Here is a 27,904-nt window from a genome sequence, read left to right on the forward strand (position 1 = left end):
TTCCTTTTCCCAACAGTGAGAAACCTGGTTCTCCTTATCTATATTTACTTAGTTCTTCAACCCCAGCATGCACAATTTATGGCATTTTTTTTTTTTTCCATTTCCGTGGCCTTATGTAGCCCAGGTTCCTCCAGGTACTTTTTGTGTGGTCTCTGACTCCTATGGGCCTATCTCCCCTCTGCGTTTGGGGTTCCATGTGGTCTACTCCTATTCAAGCAGACCGGAGGTTCTGTGATAGGAACCGAGAAGTGGGGTTCACACCCTCTAACTCTCACCAAAGCACCAGAGAGTGGGGCTCTGGGTGTGGATGTGAGAGCTCCAGGCACAGGGGCTGCAGTGAGGGGACGGGGTTCACGGGCTTTGGTTTCATTGTGGGTAATCTGGCTAATGGCCCTCCTGGCCTGCAGTTTCCCAGGGAAGTTTCTTTCAGCCTTCCATTTGGGGTTTCAGGGCTTACTCTTACCACATGAACCTACTGTGGGCACAAGTGAGCCTTGCAGGGCTGGCTGAGTCCATCACCATGGTCCGTCTGCCTCCAGCTTCCAGATGTTGTTTTTGGCACCTCCTCCATGTTTTCTTTGACTCATGGGTTTTTGCCATTTTAAAGAACCTTTTCCTGTGGTTTCGGGGAGCTTTGAGAAAGAGGAGAAGGTCAGTCCACTAGGCACCCACCACCCCCGCCATGCTCCTGTAGCAGCTGAACCCTTACCGTTTACTCAGTGAAATCCATGCCAGGCCCTGGCCAGTGAATGAATAAGCAGGAGGTTCTCTGCCTGGTGGAGGCGGCAGGCAGGCAGGGCCTCCTGACCTCCGTCTCACTACCCCTGACCCTCCACGTGAGTCCTGCTTCCTGCTCAGGGCTCCAGAGAACACAGTTTGAGAACTGCTGCTCTGTGCCTGGGAGAACGTCTAGGCTAGGAGTTAGCATCAGGGAACAGAGGAGGGGATTTAAGAAGACAGAAAGGCAGGGGGCTCAACACGGAACCTGAGCAGCCCGGTTCTCTCCCTATGATCAGGTGCCCCCTCGGAGCAGTTGGATGCCCCAGCTGGCCTGGCTTACACAGCCAGCAGTGGGAAAGAGCTTTGTGGATGAAGTTCTGCCTTGATGGACAGCATGGCCACTGTTCCTTGGGGGGGGGGGGGGTGCCCCCCCCACCTCCAGCACTGTCTTTGGGCTCAGGAAGGGTGACCGAAGGCTCCTGTGACCAGGGCAGGGCATTTCCCTGAGCCTAGCTGGTGACTGAGGGCTCAGCTCCCAAAGACTCCTGCTGTTCTGAGTGAGTGAGTCTTCTCTTGAGCTCATCCTCATGCCTCCAGGCCTCCCCGGGGCCATCCCCTTGCCCTACTTGCTCCGTCTGCCTGTAGTGTCTTCTTCAACTTGTACCTGTTAAAATCGAGCTTCTCCTGAGGCTGGCTGAGTGGGGCCCTGCCCCTCAAGGGTGATTAGATGCAGTGAAGCCCCTCACGATCAGGTGACCTGAGCCTCAGTTTCCTCATCTGTAAAAGAGAGAGGATTGCCTCTACCCTCAGAGTCATGCAGAAGTAATGAAAGATGTGGAGTTGCTGTGGGTGACAGACCCAAGCCCCATGGATGCTGAGGCAGCCGCAGAGGGATGTGGAGCTGTAGTGGCAAGAGCTGGATGAGGGACCAAAGCTAGAGAGGGAGAGGCAAAGGCCGGACTGGGATGGAGGGAAGAGAGAGACTAGACCCAGGCCAACAGCTGGAGCAGGAGGCAAGGACTGGCTGTGAGGGCACAGGTGGCCAGTGTACCAGGGGGCCGAGGGATGGACTGAAGAGCCAGTGCAGAGGGTCCCAGGGGCAGAGGGGAGATGAAGCTACCACCTTTCTCAGCCCTACAGATAGGGCTGGGCAGTGCAGCCAGTGCCTTCTAGAAGCAGGCCTACAGGCTATTTTTGAAAAGCTCAGAGCAAGGTTATGGAGTAATTTTTTGCAGCTGCTGGTTACCAGGAAAGATATTCTTATGAAAGGAGGTCTCAGTTCCAACTTCCCTGATGGCATTTCGGGAGACCGGGCAAGCTGGACCACCCGCCAGAGCCTGACCGTACTGCTTTGTGTCCTGCTTCATTCTCCAAAGGAGGGAGGAGGGGACAGAAGGCACTTCTGGACTCTGAGGAGGTTGCAGTATTCTTGGGGAGCTCATGAAGAGCATTGTGAAGGGCATGGGACTGGGTCAGGGACCAGGTCCTGGCCTCGGCTGTGCCTCTTCTGACCTCTGCAGGGTGGCCCTGGGCACTTGACCTTTCCCTCCCTCTTTTCCCTGTTTTTGAGTTTTCTCAGGTCGGGGACAGGACAGTCCATGCTCCTGGTTTGGGGCAGGTGGGTAAGGAGGAAGGACAAGTGGACAAAGGTGGAGAGGTAGGGCTGAGTAAGGAGGGGCTGAGACTGTGCTGGGCAGACCTGGAGGGCAGCCGAGTTCCTGGCAAGTCCTCAGTCCCCTCGGATCCTCTTGGCCCATCCCTGAGGAAATCGAGGGTCCAAAGAGGACAGGGACAGGCTCTCAGCCACACAGCAAAGCTGGTGGCAGAGCTGGGGCCAGAACACAGGTGTGCAGACCCCATCCTAGCCCAGTGGGTAAAAATGGGGAAATTACAATGTCATTCCAGCCACAGTAGGCAAGACACATCTGTGTGGCAGACCAATTCGGACAGACCTGTGCCCCCTGAATGTGCGAGACTTTTCCCTTCCCCACCCCACCAGCCTTTGTCCCTTCTTGCCCTGGACAGCTTTTGTTTCTCAGAAACTATCTCTGGAGACTCAGGTTTGGTGCTAATTAAAACCCATCAGCCTCCTTTCTGCAGAGGCCAAACCCCTCCTCTGTTACTATCTGACCCCGGCTTAGTGGCAAGAGCTGGCTGTTCTTCTCCATCACTTCTAGCCTTGGGCAAGAAAACTCCACCTCTCTGTGCCTCAGTTTCCTCATCTGTAAAGCAGAGTAACACTCCCCATCCTGCCTCCTGGGGTGTCACAAGGTTTAAAGGACACATACCATACATGTCACTTGGTCTGGGGCTGCAGGCACTAGGAGCCTTGAATGATGGGCCAGAGATGACCTGGGAGTCAGTCAGAAGTGGCTGCTTCTTGGCAGTGGGGACAGGCCCGGATGGATGGGGGCAGAGCGTGGTGAGGATCGGCGGGGGGAGCATGCAGGCCCGAGTGTCTGTTTTGCTGATTGCTCCTTTTGCTTTCAAGGAGATTAAACTATTTTTAGTCTGCGCCACTGCTGGTGAGACGCCGGAGGAAGCCTTTCCATCGCTGAGATTTTCTAGAAGCTGCCAAGTGTGGTCTTCAATTTGATTCTGGGAGCCTCCCCAAGCAGGCGGGAGGGGACGTCACCGTCTGGGGGTGGTGGGGACATGCGGGCTTGTGGTTGCTCCCTGAGGTCCTTGCTGGGCTAGTCGTTGGAGCTATGTGGCCCTGGACTGCGGGGAGGGAGTAATCTGATGCGCCCGATGTTTGTAACGCTGTGTTTAAAAAAAGTAATTTATTTTCTAATTATTCCTTGTCTTGCATAACCGTGCATCGCCAAAGTGTCGCTATTTAAAATATTTATCTCTCCACGCCGCAGGAGCAGCCCTGGAGCGTGGAGAGGGAAGAAATAAAAGTCCGCGTGCTGGTCGCAGGCATATTACTTTGACTCGTCCTGGCGGCTTTGACGTCTCCCTGTAAATTCATTTATTTTTCATTAGGATGTTTCTGAGCCTGTGGCCCCCAGAGAGCCAGAGTGATTACGCTGTTCATCTGTGAGAGAGGCAACAGAGAGGTGCTCGCGGACTGAGCTCCACCAAATATGTCCCGTGCTCCATCGCCGGGGCCCTGGGCAAGAGTCTGAGTGAGCGTGTGGCTGGGGTGCACGTGTACGGTGGATTTGTGGTGCCAGGCTGCATGGCTCTGGGGGTGCCCCATGGCCAGGGACTTTGGCCATCAGTTCGATAGAGAAACCGAGGCTCAGAGAGAGTCTGCTGTGGAGTGGAATCACCTCACCAGCAAAGTGGGCATTAAGCCTGTGGCCTGTTCAATCCCAGGGGCTTAAACCTTCTCTGTAGCTCGTCAGGCTTTGAGATTGGGATCAGGGAAATCTGGGTAGCTTCAAAGAGGTACACACATCCCAGAGGGTTGAGCACAGGGCCCATGGCTTCCCAGCACACAGGATGGGGCCTGACTCTTCCGCCGGATTTGCCCCACCCTGGGTTGCGGGACCCAGTTGTGTTACTGAGGCCGTAAGCATCCGGGACTGGAACAGCAGCCCGGTGGGGCCGGGACCAGACCCGGCTCCTCCTTCACTAACAGCCTCTTTTCCAATCAAAAAAAAAATTTTTTTTAAAGCTCACTGAATCTAAGAGAGGGTTTTATGCTGAATTTTAAAATACCTTATTTTTTCCAGTCTCTAAACTACTAATCTCCCGGGCTGAGGGATTCTGGGACAAAGGCGAGGCCTCGAAGTGGAAATCTATAAAATTAGCTTCGGCAGTATTAGTGTTTGCAGTTGGAGATTGAAAAATTGCTTTCCCAGGGTCTGATTGGAGGCTCCACTCTCCTCAGGGAAGAGGCAAGAACTCAGCCCAGAGACACCCGGGAGGGCAGGCTGGGGGCGACCGAGGGACAGATGCCGGGAGGCTGTTGTGGGGTTCAGAAAAGCTTCTCCCAAGGAGGCCCCCTCCTGGGGTCTGTGATCTGGGCCTGCTCTCCAGAGCGCGTGCTGGGGTGAGTGTATCCTCTGCCTGAGTCCTCCTTATCAGGGCACAGTTTCTCCAGAGCTCGGGGTACACAGCAGGTGCCAAGTAAATGCGGTGGAGCCCAGCTGGGTCCCTTCCCCTTTTCCTCCTGAGAACCCCTGGTTCCCCCGACCTCCGCTCCAGTTCTCCCACACAATGTGGGGGAGGGAGGCTTCCGGAACCTGACTGAGGGGCCAGCTCTGGTGCCTGTGGGTGCACCCGCCTGTGTGGCCCATCAGGCCTCTTGTGTGCTTGATTGCCTCTGATTGGCTGCAGCTGAATTCAGCAAAAGCTATTATTTGCCCTTGATGAGCCAATCAGATGGCCTCATTGGCCATTCAGAGCAGGCACCGGAACCTGAGGGGAGATGGGACCCAGGGAGCGGAGGCAGGGTAAAACAGATGCAGGACCTGAGCCTGATCTGTGTCCACCTTGACCTTCACACAGATCACACCTCCCTTCCCTGACTCATCACCCCAAACCAAAGCTCCACACCCCCCATTAGGCCCATTGCCTAGCCTTTGCCCTCGCTGTTCCCTCTTCCTGAAGCACCTTTCCTTGCAGATCTACCAGCCTGAACACCAGATCTCCTCCTTGGAGCACCTTTCTACCTCTCCAGGCCAAGATGAGCTATCTCCTGCAAGCTCCCCAAGCCTGTTGCCTGCCCCTGTCTCTTGCTACGGCGGGAGTAATGGAGGTCATGGGGCTGGTGGGCAAGGAGATTCAGACAGACTGGAGCTCGAACTCTGATTTGCCCCTTTCTAGCTCTAGGACCTTGGACAAGCTAGTCCCCCTCTAGAGCTTTGGTTTCTCCACCTATAAAAGGGCCTCATAATCCTACCTCCTGGAGGGGGTGGGGCCTGAACATGGGGTTGCTGGTGTGAAGTCAGGCCTGGGGGGCTGGAGTCCAGCAGCTGCTATGACAGGCCTTGAGCCTCTGCAGGCTGGCCTGGGGCTTGACACTGACAGGGACAGACAGCCTGGGTCCTGTGTCTTAGGTCATGTTCCTGGGAAACAGGCTCTGAGACACTACAATTTGCAAACAAAAGGTTAATTTGAGGGGAGGGGATGCTCTGGAAAACAACACTTGTAAGGGGATGTATGGAACAGGACTGGGCAGGGAGAGAAGCCAACCACAGGCAACTGAATGGTGGTCTCAGCCTGCCCCATGGAGGGGCTCTGGGTCCGGGATGGCTCTTTGGAGATGTCCTAATTTGAGGCTGGGGTCCTAGCCTTTGTATTCTGCACAGTCCCATCACTGGATGCAGGCTGCTGCTGGAGAGGGGGTGTGACCGCAGGTGAGGTGGCTCCCTTCCAGCAGGGGAGAGTCCCACATTAGACTCCGCTGTGGGTCCTCAGACCCTGGCCAGTGAGGAATGAAAGCTGATTCTGAGAGGAAATCCACAGCAGTATCTAGAAGAGCCCGCCTCTTGAGTCACTTGGACCCCTTGCTTTGGAGAGTTAAGTTTTCCCCATGTAGGAACTCAGTTGCTCCAGAATTCTGGCTGGTCCCTTTACTGGGAAACTTGCAAGACAAAGGACAGTGAGATGAGCTATTCCCTCCAACATAAAAGCCAGAGTTGGTCCGCATGCTGTCCCTCCCTCCCTCCCCACCCACCCTAGATTCCTCTCACCCTGACCCAGACCCTTCATCCGAGATGGCTTTGAGCCCTGCCCACTCTGCCCCTCACAGGCCATGGCTGGTGCCCTTGTTCATCCTTTGCTAACACTTAGACATCTGGTAGTACAAAGAGACGTCCCAGTGGGTTGCCTGGGTGTCTGATGTGTATTTCCCTAGCCCCGGATCTCCTGATAATGAGAATCAATTACCTTTCCGTGGCTGCTGCTCTCCTGGCTTCAGGAGTCTGAAGTGACCAGCCAGCAGCTGAAACTTACAGCGAGACTCTCACTGTGTTCCTGGTGATAACATTCCCTCTCCAGGAACCAGGATTTGTAGATTCACAGAGCTTAAAAATCAAAGTGATTGGAAGCCAAAATTCCAAGTGAGTGAGTGAGGGGAGTGAAACCACTCCAACTTCAGCCTCTTGGTCCCTGAACCTGTGTGTTCTTGCCTATTAGGGACGTGGCACTTAGAATGCTTCTAGGCTGAGGGTGAGTACCACCTCCTTGTTCTGGCTAGACATCATCTCCAACCCGGTGGCTTTGCTGTGCCTCAAAGAACATTCCACGCAAGAGAACTGTAGACATGTCCATACAGAACCTGTACGCCAATGTTCATGGCAACATGATTTGGAAGATTGTTTAAAAATGGAAACAACCCGGGACGCCTGGGTGGCTCAGTTGGTTGGGCAGCTGCCTTCGGCTCGGTTCATGATCCCAGCGTTCTGGGATCGAGTCCTACATTGAGCTCCTTGCTCGGCGGCGAGCCTGCTTCTCCCTCTGCGTCTGCCTGCCACTCTCTCTGCCTGTGCTCACTCTCTCTAATAAATAAATAAAATATTTTTTTAAAAAATGGAAACAACCCAGATGCACAAATAAAATCTGTGATATATCACCATGTAATGGAATGTTACTGAGCAGTAAAAAGGAATGTAGTTCTGATACACCCTATAATGCGGACAGACCTTGAGAACAGTGTGCCAAGTGAGACGCCCATCACAGATGGTCACCACCACGCACAGATCTTCAGATTTCAGGTCCATGCCCATAGGTCAATCCGCGTGCCTCTTGACCAGGCTTTCTTGTCCCTGATCTTCCAGACTTCCTTCGTTTTGGCACTCAGTCAAGATGATTATCACTTTCTGTGACATATTCTGGACATATTCTTACTATTCTTTACCTTTTATACAAGGTGGATCACCAGGTATTCTGCCATTTTTGCTCTGTGGGAGGATTTCTCCTTTGCGCCATCTTTTGGGCCATCCCTGAGTGGGGCATAATATAGCTGCTATTTTTAGCTCATATCAGCATATCAAGCGGACCCATCTGAGAATAACCTCAATCTTCTTCCTCCCCCGTCCATTGATCATGAGGCACACCACCACCCCAGCCTCCATGCTGTCTCAGTGAGACAGGCGCATTCACACTACCGTAGTGAATGAACAGGATCCAGACCACATGCATGTACAGCTTTCTTGTGCCCTCTGACCGGGCTCATACTTGACCAAATGTACATCTCTTCCTTCTTAGGTGGGTTGCTCTTAGACTTAAAAGACCTCACGACTTCATGGGTGTGATAGAAGCCAGATGATTTAATATGCTTTGGTCATTTAATCAGGTACCATGTGCAGTCTCTACCAGGACCCAGTAACGATCCAGGAGCTGCTATCAAAATGGTACATTGTTTGGTTGAAAATGGTCAGGACCCTACAACTCTATTGTGATTCTCCTATTAGAATCTGCCATACGGAGCGCCTGCATGGTTCAGTCGGTTAAGCGTCTGCCTTTGGCTCAGGTCATGATCCCAGGGTCCTGGGACTGAGTCCTGAGTGCAGCTCCCTGCTCAGCAGGGAGTCTGCCTTCTCCCTCTCCCTCTGCTGCTCCTCCTGCTTGTGCTGTCTTGCTCTTTCTCGCTCGCTCTTTTGATCTCTCTCTCTCAAATAAATAAATATAATCTTTTAAAAAAGTAAAATCTGCCATGAACCCCACACAGCATCTTTCCCCCAAACAGATACTTCTAGTATCATCAGACCACTAGGTCACATGGCCTAAGCTGCAGGGCCATGTTCACCTCACACTAAACCTGCCGCAGAGCTCTTTCTCACTCTGGGCTTCCCTCGGAGCTGAAATCCTTCCATGTCACCCAGTATATGAGGTGGAGAAGAGGACAGCCCCCCTGAGTTCCTCTCTTTGACTATGTCCTTCTCAGTTGGCAAACAGCTTTCCCATGGAACATGGTCACAGTAGGTTTTCTGGCCTTTTGTGGTAGAACCACTGTGGTATGTCCACTTGTCTGAGCCTTGGATCTCTTTGTCAGGTGTTTTTGATGGGAATTCTGGCATTTCTACTTCTCTTGGTGTAGGCCATTTCCTCGGCCAGGCTTCCCACATCTCCTGGGGTCCTTGCTAGTGTCATGGGAGAGAGTTCCCATGTCAATGTCCTCTCCCACACCCAGCCTGTCTTCTGCCATCCTTGACCTGGCAACCTCAGGATGTGGTCCCAACTGTCAGCTAGGTTCTAGAGCACCTTCACATACAGTCCTTTCTTCTCCCATAGCAGGCCCAGCACTTCCTGGATCGGTTATGTTGTGACTTGACTCTGGTGTTTGGTCTGGTGCCTGGGAAGGAGGAGTACCGATCCTGAGGGCAGTGTGTTGCTTTGTAACACAGAGACTCCTAATCATCTTCAAGCAAGTCCGGGGGTGGGGGGCATGGGGGTCCTAGCACTTTACAAGGCGGAATGGCCACTGCTATTGGCCTTTAAACCCCAGACTCAGATAGTTTATGGGAGTCTGGGGTTTAAAGATCTTGAGTGCAGTGACCCAGATGTCCCCATCCCACAATTCAGGGACCCACTTCTTCCCAATCAGGGTCCTGACCTTGGGTAACCAACCTGCTAGGATTGAGACTGTAACTCCCTCTGGATCTTTGCCACTCTTCTAATTAAGTCCTGTGCCTGGCCCTCAGCTTTTTCTGCCTCTGGCTTCTGGAGATGAGAGTCTTTTTATATCCTGCCAAGGGGGCTTCTGACTTTCACACTTCACCTTAAATTCATGATTAATCACGCTCAGCCTTTCATTGTCTCTGTCCAAAGCATTGATAGCCTTCAGCAACAGCCATCCCATTCCATAGTCCTTATAATTACATTTTCCTGAAACTTGCGGACACCTGAAATATTGCACCCATCCCCAGTTATCCCATGTCAGTTCACGATGGGTGAACATTTGATCAATTGCACTGTATCATGGGGTCCATTTACCACCATGGTGAGGCCCTCAGCCAAAGACAGTGCCCACTTTAAAGCTGGCTTTCAGGGGGCCACCTGGGTGGCTCAGTCAGTTCAGCATCTGCCTTCAGCTGGGGTCATGATGCCAGGGTCTCCCCACATCGGGCTCCCACATCGGGGAGCCTGCTTCCCCCTCTCCCTCTGCTTCCAGCTCTCCTTGCTTGTGCTCTTTCTCTTTCACTGTCAAATGAATAAATAAAATCTTTTAAAAAAATAATAAAGTTGACTTTCGGGTACCACTCCCTGCACTAGCTGTGGTGGGGTCAGCTCCCTGGAATCAGACTTGGAAACAGAGGCTGGAGTGCAGGTGTTTCCTGGGGGCGTACTCCTGGGGACCACACCTGGGAGGGGGAAAAGGAAGCCAGACTGGGCAGCGGAAGTGTGGCTGTGACGCAGTCATAACCAAAGCCTCCGCCAGTTCTGCAGAGAGCACTGGAGCCGGCCTCACCCCTTGGAGTTGTCCCCAGCTGGGGTCGGCCCTTCATGCTGCTCTGCCTGACCTGTGTGTCCACCGAGCACGGCTGAGGCGACTCCCTGCTCTCAGGCCACAGCCCAGGCTGGGACTCTGTGGAGAGCAGGCAGCAGCTTGCAGCTGGGGGAACGAGGGCTTGTCCTGAAGGCGGGTGCGGGGGATCTGGGCAGCATACCACAGCAACCATGGTGTGGTGCCACCCAATCAGATCCAGGTTCTCCTTATGCCTCTCACCAGCTGAGACCTTGGGCAAGTCCCAAGAGCTCCCTAAGCCCAGGGTCCCAACTGTAAAATGGGGCGTGGCCAAGCCCCCACCTTCCAGGACTACTAGGAGGGACCTGGGGGCACTCAGACTGGAAAGAGCCCGAGGCTACACATGTGTAAGGCAGAGTCAGGTGGGGGCTCCAGACTTAGGGACCTCCAACCACTAGAGCTAACAGGCTCCGCATCCTCTCCCTCTACAAGGAAATCAAGGTGTGGGGCAGACCGGGTTTAAAGAAATGGGTAATGTGGGCTAAGTCTGCATGGTTAATAAAACCTTGCCCCTTTTGGCTCCTGGTGGTGAGTGAGATGACCCAGCACTTGGTCAAGGGGTCAGGGGTGAAAACAGTGTTTCCTCTGGAGGAGCAAGCAGAGGGTGTCTCCTCAGCTCTGTGGATTAATAAATTAGTGACCCATGGTGTCAGGCTGAGTTCCGAGGGCTGGACCCCCGGATGAGTGGGGGCCGTGCAGCATCTAGCTCTTAGTGGAAGGGGCTAGTAATGATGGGGGCGAGCACAAGCACTGAGGACCGTCAGGAAGTGGACAAGGAGTCCTTGCAGAGGCCGTGGGCTGGTCACTTCTGTGGAGGCTTCTGTAGTCCAGGTGGTTCTCGACATGCCACAAATGACCCCTCAGTGGCAAGGGCTCCATGCACAGGGGAGGTGGCTCAGAGGCGGTCCCATGTCCAGGAGCAGCACAGGGTCAGAGCCTTTGGATCATGTTGGCCAAGAACACCTATGATGTCAGCAGGGGCCCTGGGGGTGCTGCTGCAAGCAGGGCGGAGAGCTGGGAGGAGACGGCGAGCAGGGAGGAGGGGAGGGGAAGCTCTACGATGGGCATGCGTGTGGCGGGCATGCCTTTTAAAACTATCGTCAGCCTTGGTGTTCCAACAGCCTCTTTCACTTTGTAAAAGCCTTTTCTTTTGAAAAATAAAAGAAGATTGGAGGCAAGTACAATATTTGGCTGCGGCGGCTGCTAATTTGGCACTGAATGTCACCTCCGCCTTTCTCTTCCCTGATTCCAAGTGCTCCTTGCCTGGCTCTGGGTGGGCGGGCAGGGCGATGGGGGTGCAGGGCGGGCTCCCCGAGCCTCTTAAGATGCGAGATTCATTTCCTTAAACACACATTGTCTCACTCCAATTTCACGTCCGAGCAGTTCTGGCGAGGAATTAGCAGCCCCTGGGAGAGAGCGGGCGGGTTCTGTTTACACGGGGTGGGGGCGGGCTGGGGCTGGGGGTGGTTTGGACAGGGAGCCTACAGAAGACCTGGGTCAGGGGCTGCCTTGCCTGGCTGGATGGCTTTCCAAGGGAGCCAGGCCCGCCTTTGTCAAAAGAATGCAGAAATCCTGGCCCATTCTAGATGTCCTGAGCATATAATGATTTGGGGAGCAAATTAAGGATATTGGACTCCCAGGTCAGAAAGGACAGATAAGATCATTTGATCCTCTACCCCCGCCCCCAGAGAGGACTGAGACTGACGCCCTCCGTGGTGGGGTGCGCTAACTCTGGAGGCCGCACTTGGCTTTTGACTCGGGTGCCCTGGACCCCTCCCCACAGGGCTCCTCACCTCTGCCTGCACATCTCCACGGCCCAGGAGCCTGCGCTCCTACAGTTCTGTGGGAGACGCCGCCCTGCTCTGTGGTGCCTCAGGTCCCTCCGTATCCCAATCGGTCCTCAGGGCACAGGCTCGCACATGACAGTGCTGCCCGTGGACCAGCCACCTCTCTCGCCTCCTTCTCAGCAAGGCGCTGGGGCCATTGTGTGCGGTGATGGTCTTAAAGAGGAGGCTGAAAAGGGTTAGCGGCACTTTAACCTTCTTCAGGGGTGCCCTTCACAGGCATGACAGCAGCCTGGGGAATTCAGGCCTCCCTGGTGTGGGCCCATTTGGGGACATTCTCCAAGGCTGAGGTTACCTTCTTATGCCCTCTCTTACCTTCCCCCACTCATACCCACAGTCACCCCCCCTTCCTCAGCCACCAAGCCTCACCCCTCAAGAGTCTTGGTCCTGGTCTGGGCACCCCCTAGATGCCAAGTCAGGGCTGAGCCCAAGGAGTACTGAGGGTGAGGTGGCCCATCCCCCAGCTCTCCTGGGCTGCTGCTCATTCATCACCTCCTAGAGGGGAAACCTCCTAATTTGTCAGCCCATTAGCCGGGCACAGGCAGCATATGGACCCCGTTTCTGCTGCCCTCTTCCCGCCTGCCTGGGATAGCAACATCTGGGCTCACTACATGGCAAGATCCGGCTTAGCTCCTTCGCGGGGGTGTGCGGGGAGGGGCACCATCTTGCCCCACGGCTGAGCCCCTCAGTGAGGCAGCCAAGGGTTAGCACCCGGCTTCTCCAGCAAATCCACGTTTGGAATTAACAACAAAACCTTGCTAAAGCCACAGTCTAGGGAGAGCCCTGCTTTTAGGAAACTGGGCTTTATTTTTAGCGTTTAGAGAAAGGTAATTTTTTCTTACCCACTATCAGCAAGGAGATCAATTGTTTTCGTGGTGTTTCTAGATCCTCTTGTCTGGGAGTGGGGCTGGGCAGGAAGGATCACCTCGTCCTGCCGTTCCTGTCTCGCAGGGGAAGGAATTTGCGCCCCAGGGCTCTGTCTGCTGCAGCCTCTGGCAGGCCATGCAGGGGGGGCTTCCGTGTCTGTGGGATCAGTGGCTGGAAGGAGGCACCAGCCCAGTATGCATATGTAACCGGGGCTGGGCTCTAGTCCCTCTGAGATGACAGGCAGGGAGACGAAGGACTGCTCAAGGACTCAAGGACTCACCAGGTCCGTCATATGCACAGTGTGCACACAGATGTTCCCCAAGGCCTACTGTGTGCTGTGCTTGAGTAGAGAGACAGGTGACTCTGGGCCACCCTCAGGGAAGGATGCACCTGCCTCATTCGTAGTGAGCCTGGAGGAGTGCATGCCGGGATACGTGCTCTTGGACACACACATACCCAGCAACCCACACACACCCTGGAACACATGCTTAGGCGTGCATTGCACACTCCCAGGAATACCACCCCACTTTGGTGTACCCATCCTCTCCTGTACACGAACACACAATGCCTCCCAGCATACATACAGAGATGCATACTCAGGCACATACATGGGCTCCTGCGTTGCCTGCATTTATGGCAGGAGATAAATTTACAGTTCAGCAGCCCTAACCAGCTAGCACGGTAAACTCAAAGAGCCTGAGAGCCGGGGCCTCGTGGCACGTTGGCAGCCCAGCAAAGCATGGGGCTGTGTAGGAGGGCTTCCCCAGCCACCTTGGCTGGCCAGCCTTCCCAGGCAGAGCACACCCAGTTCCTGGCTGGAAGAGGGGCCCGTGCAGAGACTACCTGTGCCAAGCTGGGGCTGAGAAGCAGGGCACTACCTTAGAGCCTTAGCCTGGGGCCTCTGCAGGGCTCCCTAGGGTACTCTCCCAAGATGGAGGTATCCAGGCCCTGGGGGGCAGAGTGGGCAGGGCAAGGGCATTCCAGAGGCCCTGCTGTGGACGTGACTGTCTGGCATCTTAGCCTGGTTCTGGAGCCTGGAGGAACGGGCTTCTGGCTTAGACCTGAGCACGTCCCGGTGGAGGTATGGCAGGGTAGGGAATGAAGTTGGATTCTGGAAAGGCTCAGATTTCCCTAGGGCTCCATGGGGGCCAGAGGAGTGAAGCCTAGGGCATGAGCTACCTACCCCAGTGTACAGGCAAGAAAAGCAGAGGGGTTAGGGTACACTCAGAGGCACTGAACAGGACAGACCTGGGCCTCTCACCCCCATCCTATCCTGCATGCCCCAGGAAAGGGGCTGTGGAGTCCTTCCCCAAGATCCTTCCCCAGCACCCCTGGTGACCTGGGTCTACAGACCTTGCTTGGGGCAGGGGGTACTGTGAGTGAGCCTCTGTGAGGGGTCTCCCAGTAGCCCCAGTGGCATGGGTGGGGGAGGGGTTATGAAGAACATTGCTTCCCCAGTCTCCTCTCCCTGCTAAGGAGGAAATAGGGCCACCTTACATAATTGGGGCAATTTGTTCCGCTCTCGTCCTGCTGGTATCATTGCCCTCGACGCCTCCTTGCTCAGGGAGCCCTTGACGGAGCTAGAAGCTCAGGCGTCCCTCCCTCCTGCTGGAGGTCGCTGAGCAGAGGACGCGGGAGCCCAGAGCATCGACACCGCTGAGACTGGCGAGCATCTAGGCCTGGGGAATGTGGGGGAGGGAGGGAAGAGGGGACAGAAGCCCAGGCCTCCCTCTCCCAGTCTTCCAGGTGACCCCACAGTTGTCAGAGAGTTCCCACCCGAGGCTCCAAGGAGGGGTGGAGGACAAAGTTACCTCTGTCCTGTCGCTAGACACCCCTGCCCAGCAGCTTTCTTCACAGGCCTTGTGCCTAGCTACTCATTTGGCTCTGCCTTTGTCTGCCATCCCCGGCCAGGGGTACGCTCTTTCTTGCCTATCCATTTCCACTCCTCTTCTGGAAAGTCTTCCCCACCCTCCCTAGCACAGAAGGAGGTGCCAGCAGCTGGACCCTGGGTCTTCCTGGCCCTGCCCTGCTGCTGACCCCTCCCTTTTGGACTCAGTTTGCCCACCTGGATCCTGAGGTGCTATACTTCCAGATTGGCGAGGCTAGGATGGTTTCCTGCAGGTAGACACACCTCTCTGGGGCATGCCCACCCCTGGGTCCAGTGGGGATCTTCCTTGTCCTCCCCACAATCCCACTGGGCAGACCGGCTGGACAAATGACAGCAGGCCTCAGGGCCTGATGCATTCTTTGGCTGCCAGTGGGCCCACTGAGGATTCAGTGGGCACCAGGCCTCCATCTGAGTGATGATCCTGGGCAGATGAATTAGGGGCTTGTTGTCCTGAAGGGGCTGCATTTCCTGTGAGGGTTCACCCTGGTGCCTCTGAATGATGAGCTCTCCCGGAACATTTAAAACAGGGCAAGGTTTGCAAACACCTGGGTTAGCTGACCCCCACTGATGTCCATAGCCCCAGGCAAGAGGCCTCAGGGACATAGCTGAAGGGGCATTCAGAAAGGCTTCCTGGAGGAGGAGGCCTGGGAGGCAGGGTTGGGGCTGCGGAGGGTCACAGCTTCCCATGGAGTGGAGACCAGAGGGGTCTGGAAGCTGCCCCAGCCTGTGCTTAGTCTGTGTAGCAGTCATTGAATCCCAGCTCCACCAATTACTTTGTGCCTCAGTGTCCTTGTCTGTGAAATGGGGACAATAACTAGGGCTTGTGAGGGTTCGACACAATGGATGGCCAGCATGGATGCCCACACAGGCCCCACTGGTGTGGCCAGCGTTTTCTGCCCCCATAAAATGATGGTGGTCCTCAACCCGTCAAGTAGCCCCCAAAGCTGGGTACCGAGGAGGTGGCCCACCTGCAGTGGGAGTCCAGACACAGCATCAGCCTCCCCCGAGCACAGCACTCTCACTTCCAAGTTCATGGCTGTTCAGATCAAGGGCCCTCGTGGTGCTCACCAGTGTAGCCAGGCACCCGGTCCTGTTTGCACAGTTCGTTTGCACGGCAAACACTACGTGCGGACTCAGTGAAGACAAGCACTGGGCCTGGTGGCTGCTGGGTTCTCACACTCACGGAGAGAGAGCCTGGAGCTGGGCCCTCCCAACCCACAGTGCAATGTGGGGAGGGGCAGAGAGGGGCCAGGCGGGCTCAGGAGTGCCCAGCTCAGAGGGGTGTGGAGATCACCAGCCCCCACGCGCTGGGAAACCCTCGTGTGGTGAAAATCTGCAATTTCCCTGTCCAAATGAGGGGAGAGAAGGGGTCCCCTCTGGTGTGTGTCCCCAGCTTGTGCGTGTCCTTGGTGCATATGCGTCCCCGGTATGTGCTTGTCCTTGGTGTGGCTCCAGCGTGTGCGCGGCCTCAGTTGTCCAAATACTGTTTGTTTATGTATGCTTCTGACATACACAACAGAAGATTTTAGGGCACTTGTGAGGGTTCGACACAATGGATGGCCAGCATGGATGCCCACACAGGCCCCACTGGTGTGGCCAGCGTTTTCTGCCCCCATAAAATGACATAAAATTCGAGAAGAGCCTATAAATTGGAAGTAGGAGAAAAATAAAAGAAAAACAAGGGGAAGGACAGAGATGGGGTTGGGAGGCGCTGATGCAGGGTGTGGGTAAGATAGCCCGGCACGGCTTGCTTCCTCGTACCCTCACTTGCACACTCAACAGCAGACACGGTCCTGCTCAGCTCTGGCCCCCTCTGCCTTGTCAGCAGCACCCGACACTTGAGCACTGTGACCCTCCTAGGGACCAGATCTAGAAGCCACTCTCCGTCAGCCATGTCCTTGTTGCCACAAGGCCCAGCACCCTTGCTGTTAGGAACCTTTCCAAGGCCGTGTCCATCAGCGGGATTTAGGACCAAGACCTTCAGGTAGCCCCAACCATCTGGGGCCAGGGAAGCGTCACTGCTTAGAACGTATCAGATGGCTGCAGACCACCTTTTGAGGTACGGATGGAAACCCACAGAGCTTCACCCAGGTGACACCCCGTGACAGCCAGTGGGTCCATCCAGGCTGTGGTGCTTTCTCTATGAGCCTAAGTGTGAGGTCTGGCAAGGTCCCGAGTAGCTTCTGGGGCACTGGGCCCAAATGTGGTGAGGTCGGTGTGTGTGTGAGCTCGTCCACGAGGTCTGGCGAGTGTACCTGGAGCTACAGCGTGTGCACAGGGATGGGGCAGGACCCTGTGGTGACCTTGCCCCCAGACAGTCCCTTTTTTTTTTTTTTTAAAGATCTTATTTATTTATTTGACAGAGATCACAAGCAGACAGAGAGGCAGGCAGAGAGAGAGGAAGGGAAGCAGGCTCCCCGCTGAGCAGAGAGCCGATATGGGGCTCAATCCCAGAACCCTGGGATCATGACCTGAGCCAAAGACAGAGGCTTTAACCCACTGAGCCATCAGGTGCCCCCAAACGGTCCCTTGATACCACTGGAGGCCACAGCTACCTCCCAGCCTTAGTTCTGTCTCCATCTTTCTCCCCATACCTGACTCATGTTTTCACAAAAGCATCTGGCCTGAGGGCCTCTCCTTGTGATTGCTGCTGTCATTATTTGGCGACGCCTTCAGCAGCCAGTCTCAGGAGCAAAGGGCAGACTTCCAGCCTGCAAGGCCTGGAAAGTCTGGCCCTGCAGGACAGTGCGGGGCAGGGAAATCTGTGAGGGCCTTGGGAGCAGCCCTGGAAGGAGGCCCCAGGAGAAGCCAGCAGCACCTTGCATTTGACCTTTCATCGTTGAGGGAACACCCCCAAGGCCTGGCTGAGGCAATTCAAGGCTGTGCGGATGCCGAGGGCGAAGGCTCATGCCAAGCCACGTGCCTGGAAAAGGGCAGGGCCAGGATTCAGGCCACAGCTTTTTAGCCATTCTCTGCTGCAAGTGGAGGGGGCTCCAGGGACGGGAAGGGCTCCCCTTGGGACAGATTCCGACTCTTTGCCACTTCAGTTTCCTCGTCTGTGAGATAAGAAGCCGCCCAGCTGCTGAGCACCTCCTGGTGCCCTTGTCATAGGTCAGGGAGGGGGACGGATAAAGAAAAGTCAGGTGGGCCCACGCCCCCTTTCCCAGGAAGCCTGCCTGAGGACCCACAGGACAAGGTCGGTGTCTGGCCATCTGGGGTCCCTGAGAGGCCTGTCCCAGGCCCTGCTGAGAGGGTGGAATGGAGGTGATGTGGGCAGAGGAAGTGGGCTTTGTCCTTTGCTCTGTGCCTTGGGGCCAGCCTCAAACCCATCTCATGAGGGTGTTTATGGGGGTAAGTTTCTGACACTCTGGACTGAGGGACAGTCACTTAGATAAGATCTCCATAACAGCTAGAGCCATGAAATGATCAGGAGTCCTCCCTGGGCCACCAAGAGTCTGCTGGCTCCCCTGCCCTCTGACTCCCAGAGCCCTGCACGTTGGCCTGCCAGGACTCTCGCCCCTGAGAAGCAGAAGGTAGGGCCTCACAGGGCCCAGACAGGCGCAGGGGTAAAGGGACTGAGGAAGCCAAATGGCAGACCAAGCGACCAGGCCATGTGTGGAAGAAAGGAGCTGTCCCCCAGCTCTGAGGGCAGGGTCCACATCTAAGGCCATGCTTGGCCAGGGCTCCTCAAGGTCGTGACCAGGCTTGTAGGCAGGGGTGTGGGCGGGGACTTCTTGGACCCTAGGACCTGGATCTGCTGACTGGAGCTTAGAGGCCCAGTGTTATGGACTCCTCCACCCCCAGCCTAGTCTCCAGCCCATATCTCCAGCCGACAGAGCCTTGGTTTCTTCAGTTGTAAAATGGGGACGATCACCATACCTGCTTTTGAGGAGCGTTCCGACTCCATGGGTGAAGCACTGAGCCCTGGCTCACCACCTGGAGGGGAGGGCCTGTCACCCCCTTCCTGTCTCTCCGTAGCTGAGAGGCTGAGGCGTCCTGGGGGAAGGAAGGTGGGGCCCACCCCGTGGGGAGACAGGGAGAAAACCAAGCCAGGGTGGGTGGCAAGGGGGCCCAGACGCTGGCACAAACAACCTGTTTCCCATAAACACAGGCGCCCACACCAGCCACACGAGTTGGGAAGCGCGGGTGTGTTTACTCGCACTCCCCCGTGCCGGCTGGTGTGCTGGGCACAGCTTCCCTCCCAGCTGCCTCAACAGCCGGTGGCTCCCGGCTCAGGGCTGGCAGCCAGCAGGGGCTCTGGATCTGCCTGCAGTTGCATTCACCTCGGGCTCCCGTCCCCTGCTCCTGAGGCTCTCCGGGACCAAATTTGGGGGACAGGGACCCTGAGATTCTCCTCTGGTATCCACGTGGCTGGGCCATGACATGCTCCCCTGCTCTGCAGGAGCACGTGAGTACACAAAGGCCTGGGGGCCAGAACTGTCAGTGACCCACGCCTTGTGTTTGGGCAACAGGTGTCCCTCTAGAAAGGTCCAGGCACCCTCCATCCCCACAACCTGGCTGCTTTCCACTGGGGTGTGGACAGCACCCAGACACCTGGGCACACCCAGAACTAATAGGTGCCCAGTGCAGGGGGGTGGGGTTGCAGGGGCCCTGGTGCCCCGTAGGCCCTAGGATGCTGGGGCTCCAGGTTTCCGATTCTCGGCTCTGGGAGCACCTTGTCTGAGCTGGGCGGTGGCAGCCGTGGGAGGATCGTGCATCACCTCTGTGAGGTCGGGGCAGATTCTTGTCTGGGAGGGAGTTGCCATGGCCCTGCATCACCCTTTTGAGATACACAGGTGCCCAGTGCTGACACAGGCAGTCAGGGACACTGGAGTATGCCCTCCCAGCCCCATGGACTTGACCTCCTGGCACTGTCACCTCTATGATAGCGAGACAAGCCCCTACCCTATCAGATTCCTTTCTCACCTCCCACCCACCCCAGACAATTTGCTTGGCCACCAAGGGAGCCAGAACCTAGGGAAGAAAGTCACAGACTATAAGCTTCACATAGGTGCACAGGTGTGGGAAAGCTGCTGTCTAATGACAGCAGCCTGGAGACCAGCAGCTGCACATGACCATGAGTGAATTCCTGCTCAGCACCCTTGACATCAAACTGCGCTTGCATGCTTCCTGTGACGGGGAGCTCCCTCTCTATCCAGGCAATGTTCCCACGGCTTGGGAGTCTGGAGTGTGGGAAAGTTCCTCCAGTTTCCCCTAAGCTGGAAAATGCCCCGTCATCACGGGTGCCATCAGGAACCTCAGACCTGGGCCCTCGGGAACACTGGAGAAAGGATTTGTGCTTGGAGCTGGGTGGAGCCATGCCCCCCCACCCCACCCCAGGACTGCTCTCACCTGAAATACACAGGCCTTAACATGCAGAGGCCTTGCTCCAAGTCAAGTCTGGAATAATGGATGGATAATCAGGATTATTGTGGTTTTAAAGTCAGCTTAGAAATTCACATCTGTTTCAGAGGCTGAAGATGGGCCACACCCAGGAATGGGCCCTGCACGCGTTCCATCTTGGAGGCTCAGGCCTTGCCCTGTGGCGAGCAGTCGACCTCACAGAGGTGGGGGTCTGCGTGGGGAGGCAAGTGCAGGGAGGGCCTCGCAGACTGGCTCTAGCTCAACTGGGAGGATTGGGTTTATTGTTTTGTGTTGGGTTTTGTGTCTTTTGAAAAACAAGAGACTGAGCCTTTTTATGACATGGATTTTACAACGTAACGAGGCAGCGTAATTTCCCATTCTCAGCAGCAAGTGCACTTTTTACACTAATTGCATAATTAGACATAATGTACTAATTGCGGTAATGGATGACAGTCAACTAAACTTTAACTTTAAAAACAGGGAGGCGTTGCTGGGGGTGGCGGCGGGGCTTTGTGCCCCTGTGAGTTTTTCTAAGGGAAATTTGCCAGCGAGAGCTTCTAGCAGCTGCCTCTGGGGGGCTGAGGGGCCACTGAGCCACCAGAACCTTCTCACCTGATGGTCTAGGCCACACTCCCCCTCCCCTGAGACTCCTGGGCGGCTACCTCCCTTTCTGCTCAGAATCTGACTGCCAGACTCCCTTTTGCCCTCCACACACCCCTGTACTCCTGCTGCTAAGGGGCCCACTGACTTCCCTTCCTCCCAGCCTCTACACCTGCCACTCCTCCTTGCCCAGCCCCCTTATCCCCCCACCAGCCCCAAGTCCAGCAGACTCCCACCCAGCCTTTCAGCCTCTCCCCTGTAAGGCCTTCCTAATCTTTTCTCAGACGCCCCCCATCACAAGGAGGTCAGCCCCATCCCCGGGGTCTCCTGCCTGCCTCTCCCTGCCACTACCCCTCTGCTGTTGTTAGATGACTGGGTGAGTCCCAGGAGGGCGGGGACAAGATCTCGTCCATTTCTGCTGCCCCAGGCTTAAGAGGGCCGCAGAGCCTGTGGCGTGAATGTGGCGTGCGGAAATGTGAGGATGTGGGGCCAGGGCTGGGGAGGAAGTGGAGCAATTAAGGGGCCACCGATCTGGGGGGCCACATCCTGACCTGCTCCTGGAAGCCAGGCCAGGAGCCCTCCTCCCCGCCTCCACACCGCCTTCGTGTTCTCCACTGGAGCCCACACAGAGCCGCATTGGTGTGGCCTGCGTGGTGTCTGTGACTTCCCGTAAACGGGGATTCATTCCAGGAAATACCTGTTCAATAGGAATGTTAATTATGTGGCAGCCGGTACCACAATGTCCTGACCCTGCTTGTGACATGACACCATAGATGGCTAATTGGGGAGCTCCCCCCCACCTCAGGACAGTGGCAGGGTGGCATGGCCACATGAGGGCTGCCGTGACAGTTGGGGAACGTCAGCAGCTGGGGGACATGTCAGCGTGTGGCCCACGACCCCTGCCCATGCACTGACTGTGTCCTATGAGGGGCCCTTGCTGTGCTCTAGGGTGACGGAGGGGGCTACTCCCCGGCCCCCCAGGGAGCTGTTGGTCACACACAGAGACCAGGACCTGGCATGTCGCCAGAGCAGCTGGGTCGGGGTTTTTGTGCACCCACTGGGGGACAGTTCCCCTTGTCCATCAGGAGCTGGGCTGTGGAGCTCAGGAAAAGCCCAGGAGTCGCAGCCTGTCCTGCATCTATCCCGAGTGCTCTCAGGGGGAGGGGACCACAGGGCGCCCGGCTACTCCCTCGATCCTATGGTCTTCAGGGGTGATTAGCAGCTATGTCAATACCCTCGATTTCCCCCACAAAGCCAGGGGAAGGAGTAATCCTGTCTGTACCCTGCCCAGGAACCTAGTGGTGGGAGGGGGCAAGGGTGCTGGGGCAGTCAGCTAGCTGAACACTGAGCTCTGCCTGAGCGTTTGAGGAGACAGCCAGAAGCCGGGCCCAGCCTGTGTCAAATCTTTCTCGTTCCATTTTCTTTCTGATTTAATTTTCCAGAGATTAGGGCCCGTTCACCTTCGCTGCGGAGAGGAGGCTCACGCGCGCCTGTTTTTACTCCTAGGGTCGGGTGGTTGGTTAGTTGATCAGGCTGATTTTGCTGGTCCGCCCCTCCGCCCCTCCAGAATGGATCTCCTGCCTCCCATAGTCCTCAGGTCTTCTGTGTGACCCCAACCCGCCCCCCAGGGCCCCTGCTGATGCCCTGTGCTCCCTTCACCTTCAAGTATGGGACTAAGTGCGGAAAACCAGACTGCACAGAGTGGGACCCGAAGCAAGGGCTTTGGGGCAGACAGATTCAATTTGAATCTGAGCTCTCCTGTAGAACTTAAGCTCTCTGGCCTTCAGTGGCCTGTCCACTAAATGGGCATGATCAGAAGAGTCCCTCTTCAGATTGTCCAGGATCAGCGAGGTCAAGTATGAAAACATCTGCCCCAGGGTGGCCAGAGCCAACACACCATCCTCCCTCTTCCAACTTTGCCCTGCTCTGCTTCTCCTCACCTTCCTTTTCTTCCCCTTTCTGCACACCTTACTTCTCTCCATGGGCAGGTTGGGTGCTGGCTCAGGGTTAGGCCCCACTGCCACCGCCAGCTTTCTAGGGCCCGTGGTCTCCTGTGGTGGCTGTCTCTGTTCCCAGGTACCTCAGAACTCAAACCCACTCCCAGTCAGGACGCTTGGGAGCTGTGGGAACGAGGCTGGCTCCATCCGCCCCCGTGTGGATCCCTGTGCTGCCCGTCCAAGGTCGCCATTCTTCCACGTGCCTTCTGGGTTCACCTCCTCTCTTTAGTGCAACTACCCAGGGATGCAGGGGGCTGGGCAGAGGTTCTGGGGCCGCCACAAGCCCTGGACATCCCTAGGCCGAAAGGCTAGCCAGAAATACTGCTTGACTAAAGAATCAGTAGAACTGAGAGAAGGCTGGGGTTGAGGCCAGCAACAGGGGTGGGGGGAAGGGGGGCACTGGGGGGGGGGCGGCAGGGAGGGAGGTGACGATGAGGGCAGGGATGGGGGGACAGGTCTCCATAACTGATGGGGGGAGGTGCCCTCAAGGGGAGGAGGCCATTGGTATCTGGCACAAGGGAGGGGAGCCAGGGACCCCTAGGAACAAGGAGCTGCAAGCTGCTTCCTGAATTATTGTCCCTTGGGGTCTCAGCTCCCCCATTCTCCCTGTTCTACGTGCTCACCTGGCTCCAGCCAGCTTGTCTGTTCATCCTCTGCCCTGGCCCACCACTACTCTGTGGGATGGAGCCCCTGCCGCCCCTCCCCCATCACAGCTGGTGTCAAACCGCAACCTGTAGGCCAGCTGCTTCTACGGAGGTGGGGGCCCCGGAAGCCATGCTGCCATGGGAGCTGTTGGGTTTTTCCAGTTAGCTCGCTGGGCCAAGGACACCAGCGGGCATGCAGTCCTGCTGCGGTGGCCGAGGCCCTGTTCCCAGTGCACGCCAGCCTGTCTGTCACATCCGAGCTGGGACCAGGGACCAGGGCTAGAGTCTGGGGTCTAGGGGCACCAGCCCTGGCCATGCTGTCTGCCCTGGGCTCTCCCAGGCTTCCTGTGGGGCCTCCAGGGAGAAAGCACCTCCACAGAGAGCATCAGTGGAGAAATGACCTATCTCCCAGCGCTGGGCCATCTGCTGAGCTTGATCCCTCGGGTCTCATTGGGACATGGGGCTCAGCTCATGGTCCACCCCAGGGGACAGGGGCAATTGGAACAAGTCCAGGGGAATGTTACGAGGGGTGAGGCAGTTGGGGTAGAAGGAACGAGGGCTGTTTTGTCTCAGAGGCGAATCGAAGGGATTGGGCTGGTAGCTTGACCGGCTCCTGAAGCTCTAGGATTTACCTCTCATCTCCCCAGAAACGCCTCCTAGCCCATTTTACCACCTTTGCTCTAGGAAGGGTTTAGAAAGGCAGGGAAGGATGGAAGGGAAGGGAAGCACGGACAACATGAGCAAAAGTGTGGTAGTGGGCGTCAGGATGGGTTGGGGACCCAGAAGCCTGCAGGGGCATGCCAGGTCAATGGCGGGAGAGGCCTCAAATGCTGGCACCAGGGCCAAGCAGAGGGCGATCCTAGAGGGCTCCTGGGACAGGGAAAAAGTGTGGCAGATAGAGCCCCAGGCTCCAATAGGTAGCATAGCTGCAGGCAGGCATATAAGAGTCAGGCCAGGTCTAGCTGGTCCCAGAGCTCTGCTCTTGAACATGGAATTGGGCATATGCATTTTCCAAGGGTCCATTACACACAGGCCCTGAACTTGGGGAAAGTTGGAAGAGAGCTGGCCTTGGCTATACTGTTATCAGTGGCATCCCTGTGTCTAGGCCCCTCTGTTGTCACTTCCAGGGCTCAGGCTGAGGTGTTGGAGACAAGGACAGGGTGGTTGGAGAGGGGCTGCCCAGGGAGGCCTGGGAGGAGGGTGAGGCTGGAGGTGGGCCAACCCCAGGAGACAGAAGTTGTCTGCCCAGGAGTGGAAGCCAATGGCTTTAGGTCCTTAGTGTGCAGATCCAGCAGGGCGAGTGGAGGCAGGGAGGAACGCGATTCCTTCTGCAGAATTCTGGTGATCTCCAACAATAGCAATAGCAACAATAGCATAGGATCCTTGCAGTCCTCCATCAGCCTGCAAAGCAGGGACTGCTGGTCTCTCATTTAATAAATCAGACACTGAGCTTCAGAGAAGAGGTGACTCCTGGCAGGGTGCCTGCTTTCAAGCCCTGATGCTGCCTTTCAGAGCCCTGGGATATGACCCTGATAGCTGGAGACCCACTCCCTCTGGGGCCCCTGAGCCCTGGCCCAGGCACCATGCCAATTTGCAGGGGCACCCTGGACCCAGTGGGGAGGAACTCCTGGGCCCCCGGAGGAGAGCTGTCAGAAGGCTGCTCTGATCAGGGGCTGCCACAGCTGTGGACAGCCCTGTTTGGGACACCCGGGAATGACCTTGACAGGGGAATCAAGTGTGGGAACTTCATCCCCTGCCCTGAGAAGCCAGGCAGCTGCGCCCCCTGCTGGTGCAAGTGGGCCAAGGGAGCACTTGGCAGAGGCTTCCACCAGTGTGGCTGAGATAGGGCCTCCACACGTCCCCTGTCCCCCGAGCGGCAGCTTGGGAAAGGGTATATTTTTTAAAGTCCTGAAATCTGACGGGGCGCAGTAGGTTAAGCGATCGACTCTTGGTTTTGGCTCGGGTTGTGATCTCGGGCCCTGATCTCAGGGTCGTGAGATCATGTCCCGTGCAGGGCTCTGCACACAGTGTGTGGCATCATCTTGACATTCTTTTTCCTTCTGTCCCTCCCACTCATGCTCTGTAAATCAATCAGTCAATCAGTCAATCTTTCAAGTCCTAAAACCTGGGAAGGAGAAGTCTGGGAGGATGAAGGACCTGGCTTTGCCACTTGGGGTCAAATGGCCTTGACCTGTCCTTTCTTGTTTCTGAGTCTCAGTTTCCCCCAGCAGAGGGCATTGGTCTCCAGCCTCCTCCCCACATTTCTCAGTGACACCCCCGCCCCCCCCCCAAGGCTCAGGCCCCTCCTTGATCACTGCCTCCCATCTGGGGGCTTCTGCCTTAAGGCATGACCCAGGGAGCCCAGGGAGCAGCCTGGCCCTGGTGCCCACGTGGGGTCCCCTTCCTCCCTGCCCTGAGTCCAGGCCTCACGCCTCGCCCTCTAATCGCCACTGCTCTGTGGGAAGGAGCGAATTCACCACAAATTATTTTGTTCTAAGAGAAGGACAAAAAGAAAAGAGAAGCTGGGAGGGATGGGGGGCGGCAGGAGGAGGAGACTGCCTGAGCCGGCTTTGTGTGGTACTTTAACCCTTGGACTGCTGGGCACTGGCTGGGTGGCAGGGCTGGGCTTGGGCACGCCTCGTCCCCCACCTCCCCCACCCATCCGCTGCCGGAGGCCTTATCTCCTCCACGTCTTGCTGTCACTCTCCCGACCTTATCTCGCCTGCCTGTCTGTCTCTCTCATCGGCTGCCTCTCCCACCTCCTTATCTCCCCCTCATCACCTCTTCTCTCCATCTCTCTGCGTCCCTCCGCACACAGCCCGATGGCACAGCCCAGTGGCGGCCGTTCAGTGGTGGCATGTGGCCTCAGTGAAGGAGTCAGCTCGGGGAACAGACCTCCTGGGGTCATCTGGACGGACACGGGCAGGGGTATACGATGTGCACACCCACACACGTGCACACACCCAAGACCCTAGCCTGGAACAAAGAGACCCACTGAGTTCACTTCCTGGACTCCCGCAGAAGCCCTAGGCGGCATCTAGAGGCCCTACCCCACCCCACCCCCAACACCCAGGCCCGTGCACGCAGATGGGTGTGTATTGAGCCATAACACACACACTCACACATGCAGAAGCAAACTGTCAGCTTTACACCCCAATGTGCACGTGTGCAGAGACCCAGTCCCCAAGGAGGAGAGAAGGGCCGATTTGTTTTCCCCACAGGCCTTTACCCCTTGTCTCCGCTCTCATATTCTGTGCCCTGAATAACAGAGGAGCCCCTGGGGGTGCCCAGGGTTCCTCTACAATTCTGTAAGTGCCCGGGGGGCAGCACCAGCAAAAAACAGTATGGATGCCTGAGTCCTTGGGGAGCAGTGGCTAGGTGTTTCTGATGCATGTGTGGGTGTGTAGGTGTGTATAGTGAGTGTGGCAGTGTCTTCGTGTCAGCTGGCATGTGGTATGCAATGTGTGCCTATTGGTTCCTTCTCCCCCCACGCACACACCCTGCCTCCTCTCCAACCCACCCTTCCGCCTCTGCTCCTCTCAGCTCCGAACTCACCAGAGGGGTGTTGCTTCTGCCTCCTGGGGGAGGAATCCCAAGTCCAGAGAAGGCAGTGACAACCTTGTCCAACCAACCACAATCAGGGCTAGCTGTGGAATCTGCGACGGGAGCCTTCCTTCAAGTTCAGGAGGGCCATGGGCCCAGCCCGCAGACATCCATGCTCTCTAAGTGGCCAGGGCCAGAGTTGGGGTGGGGTCAAGGGCTGGACCATACTGGGCAGAGAGGACATGCGGGGTGCTGTGGCATGGGAATGGGGGACTGCCCTAGCCTCACCTCTGACTCCTGCTTCTTTCTAGATCTACAAGGACAACAGGAATCTGTTTGAGGTGCAGGAGAATGAGCCCCAGAAGCTGGTGGAAAAGGTGGCAGGAGACATCGAGAGCCTGCTGGACAGGAAGGTGCAGGCGCTGAAGGTAGGTGCTGGTGTGGGGTTGAGGGTGGGTCAAAGGGAGGGGCCCTGCGTGGCCCAGGCAATGTCCTGGCCCTTGGAATTCAGGCTGGGTCGTCACAGGCAGGGCAGTGCCTGCCTGGATGTGGGCAGCTAGGGCAGGAGCAGATGGTTTTATCAGGAAGAGTCTCCATAAAGATGATCTGGGGTCTTGGGGGCCTTATGTGGGCATGAAGATGGGACCCAGGCAGTCTTAGTGTCCTCTGATTCCTCTGCTCTGAGTGTGCCCTGGGGAAGCACCTGCTGGTAGCTGGGAGGGTGGGCTGCAGCTGTGGTGGGAGGGAGTGTGGAGTGGCCCTGAATAGCCCACGGCAAATGCTGGAGCCCTGTGATGCTACAGGTTGAAGCCCCTGCTCTGCCCATGACCTTGAATGTTTCTCTGCCTCCCTCTGAGTCCGGTCTCCCTGTCTAATCTTGGAGAGGTTGTGCCTATCAGCTCGAGGGTGCTGCCATTCCGTGAGTTGGCAAACCCTTCTAGGCTGTGTGAACGAGTTGTATGAAGCCAGCAGACCCCCCCCCTTGGCTTCCACCCACCCCTGGGTGGGAGGAC

General features: G+C 56.5%; 1 protein-coding gene across 4 annotated transcripts in view; it reads left to right on the forward strand.

Annotated features, from left to right (window-relative positions):
* The window catches only part of CACNA2D2 (calcium voltage-gated channel auxiliary subunit alpha2delta 2), a 138,757-nt gene that overhangs the window by 42,439 nt on the left and 68,414 nt on the right, over window positions 1-27,904 (forward strand). For all 4 annotated transcript variants that reach the window (XM_082702240.1, XM_082702241.1, XM_082702242.1 and 1 more), the window contains exon 3: window positions 27,203-27,319. In XM_082702240.1, the coding sequence (XP_082558366.1) occupies window positions 27,203-27,319 (117 nt within the window). The remainder of the gene's footprint in view (window positions 1-27,202; window positions 27,320-27,904) is intronic.

This window comes from Mustela nivalis, assembly GCF_964662115.1.
Source record: "Mustela nivalis genome assembly, chromosome: 1".
Taxonomy (NCBI): domain Eukaryota; kingdom Metazoa; phylum Chordata; class Mammalia; order Carnivora; family Mustelidae; genus Mustela; species Mustela nivalis.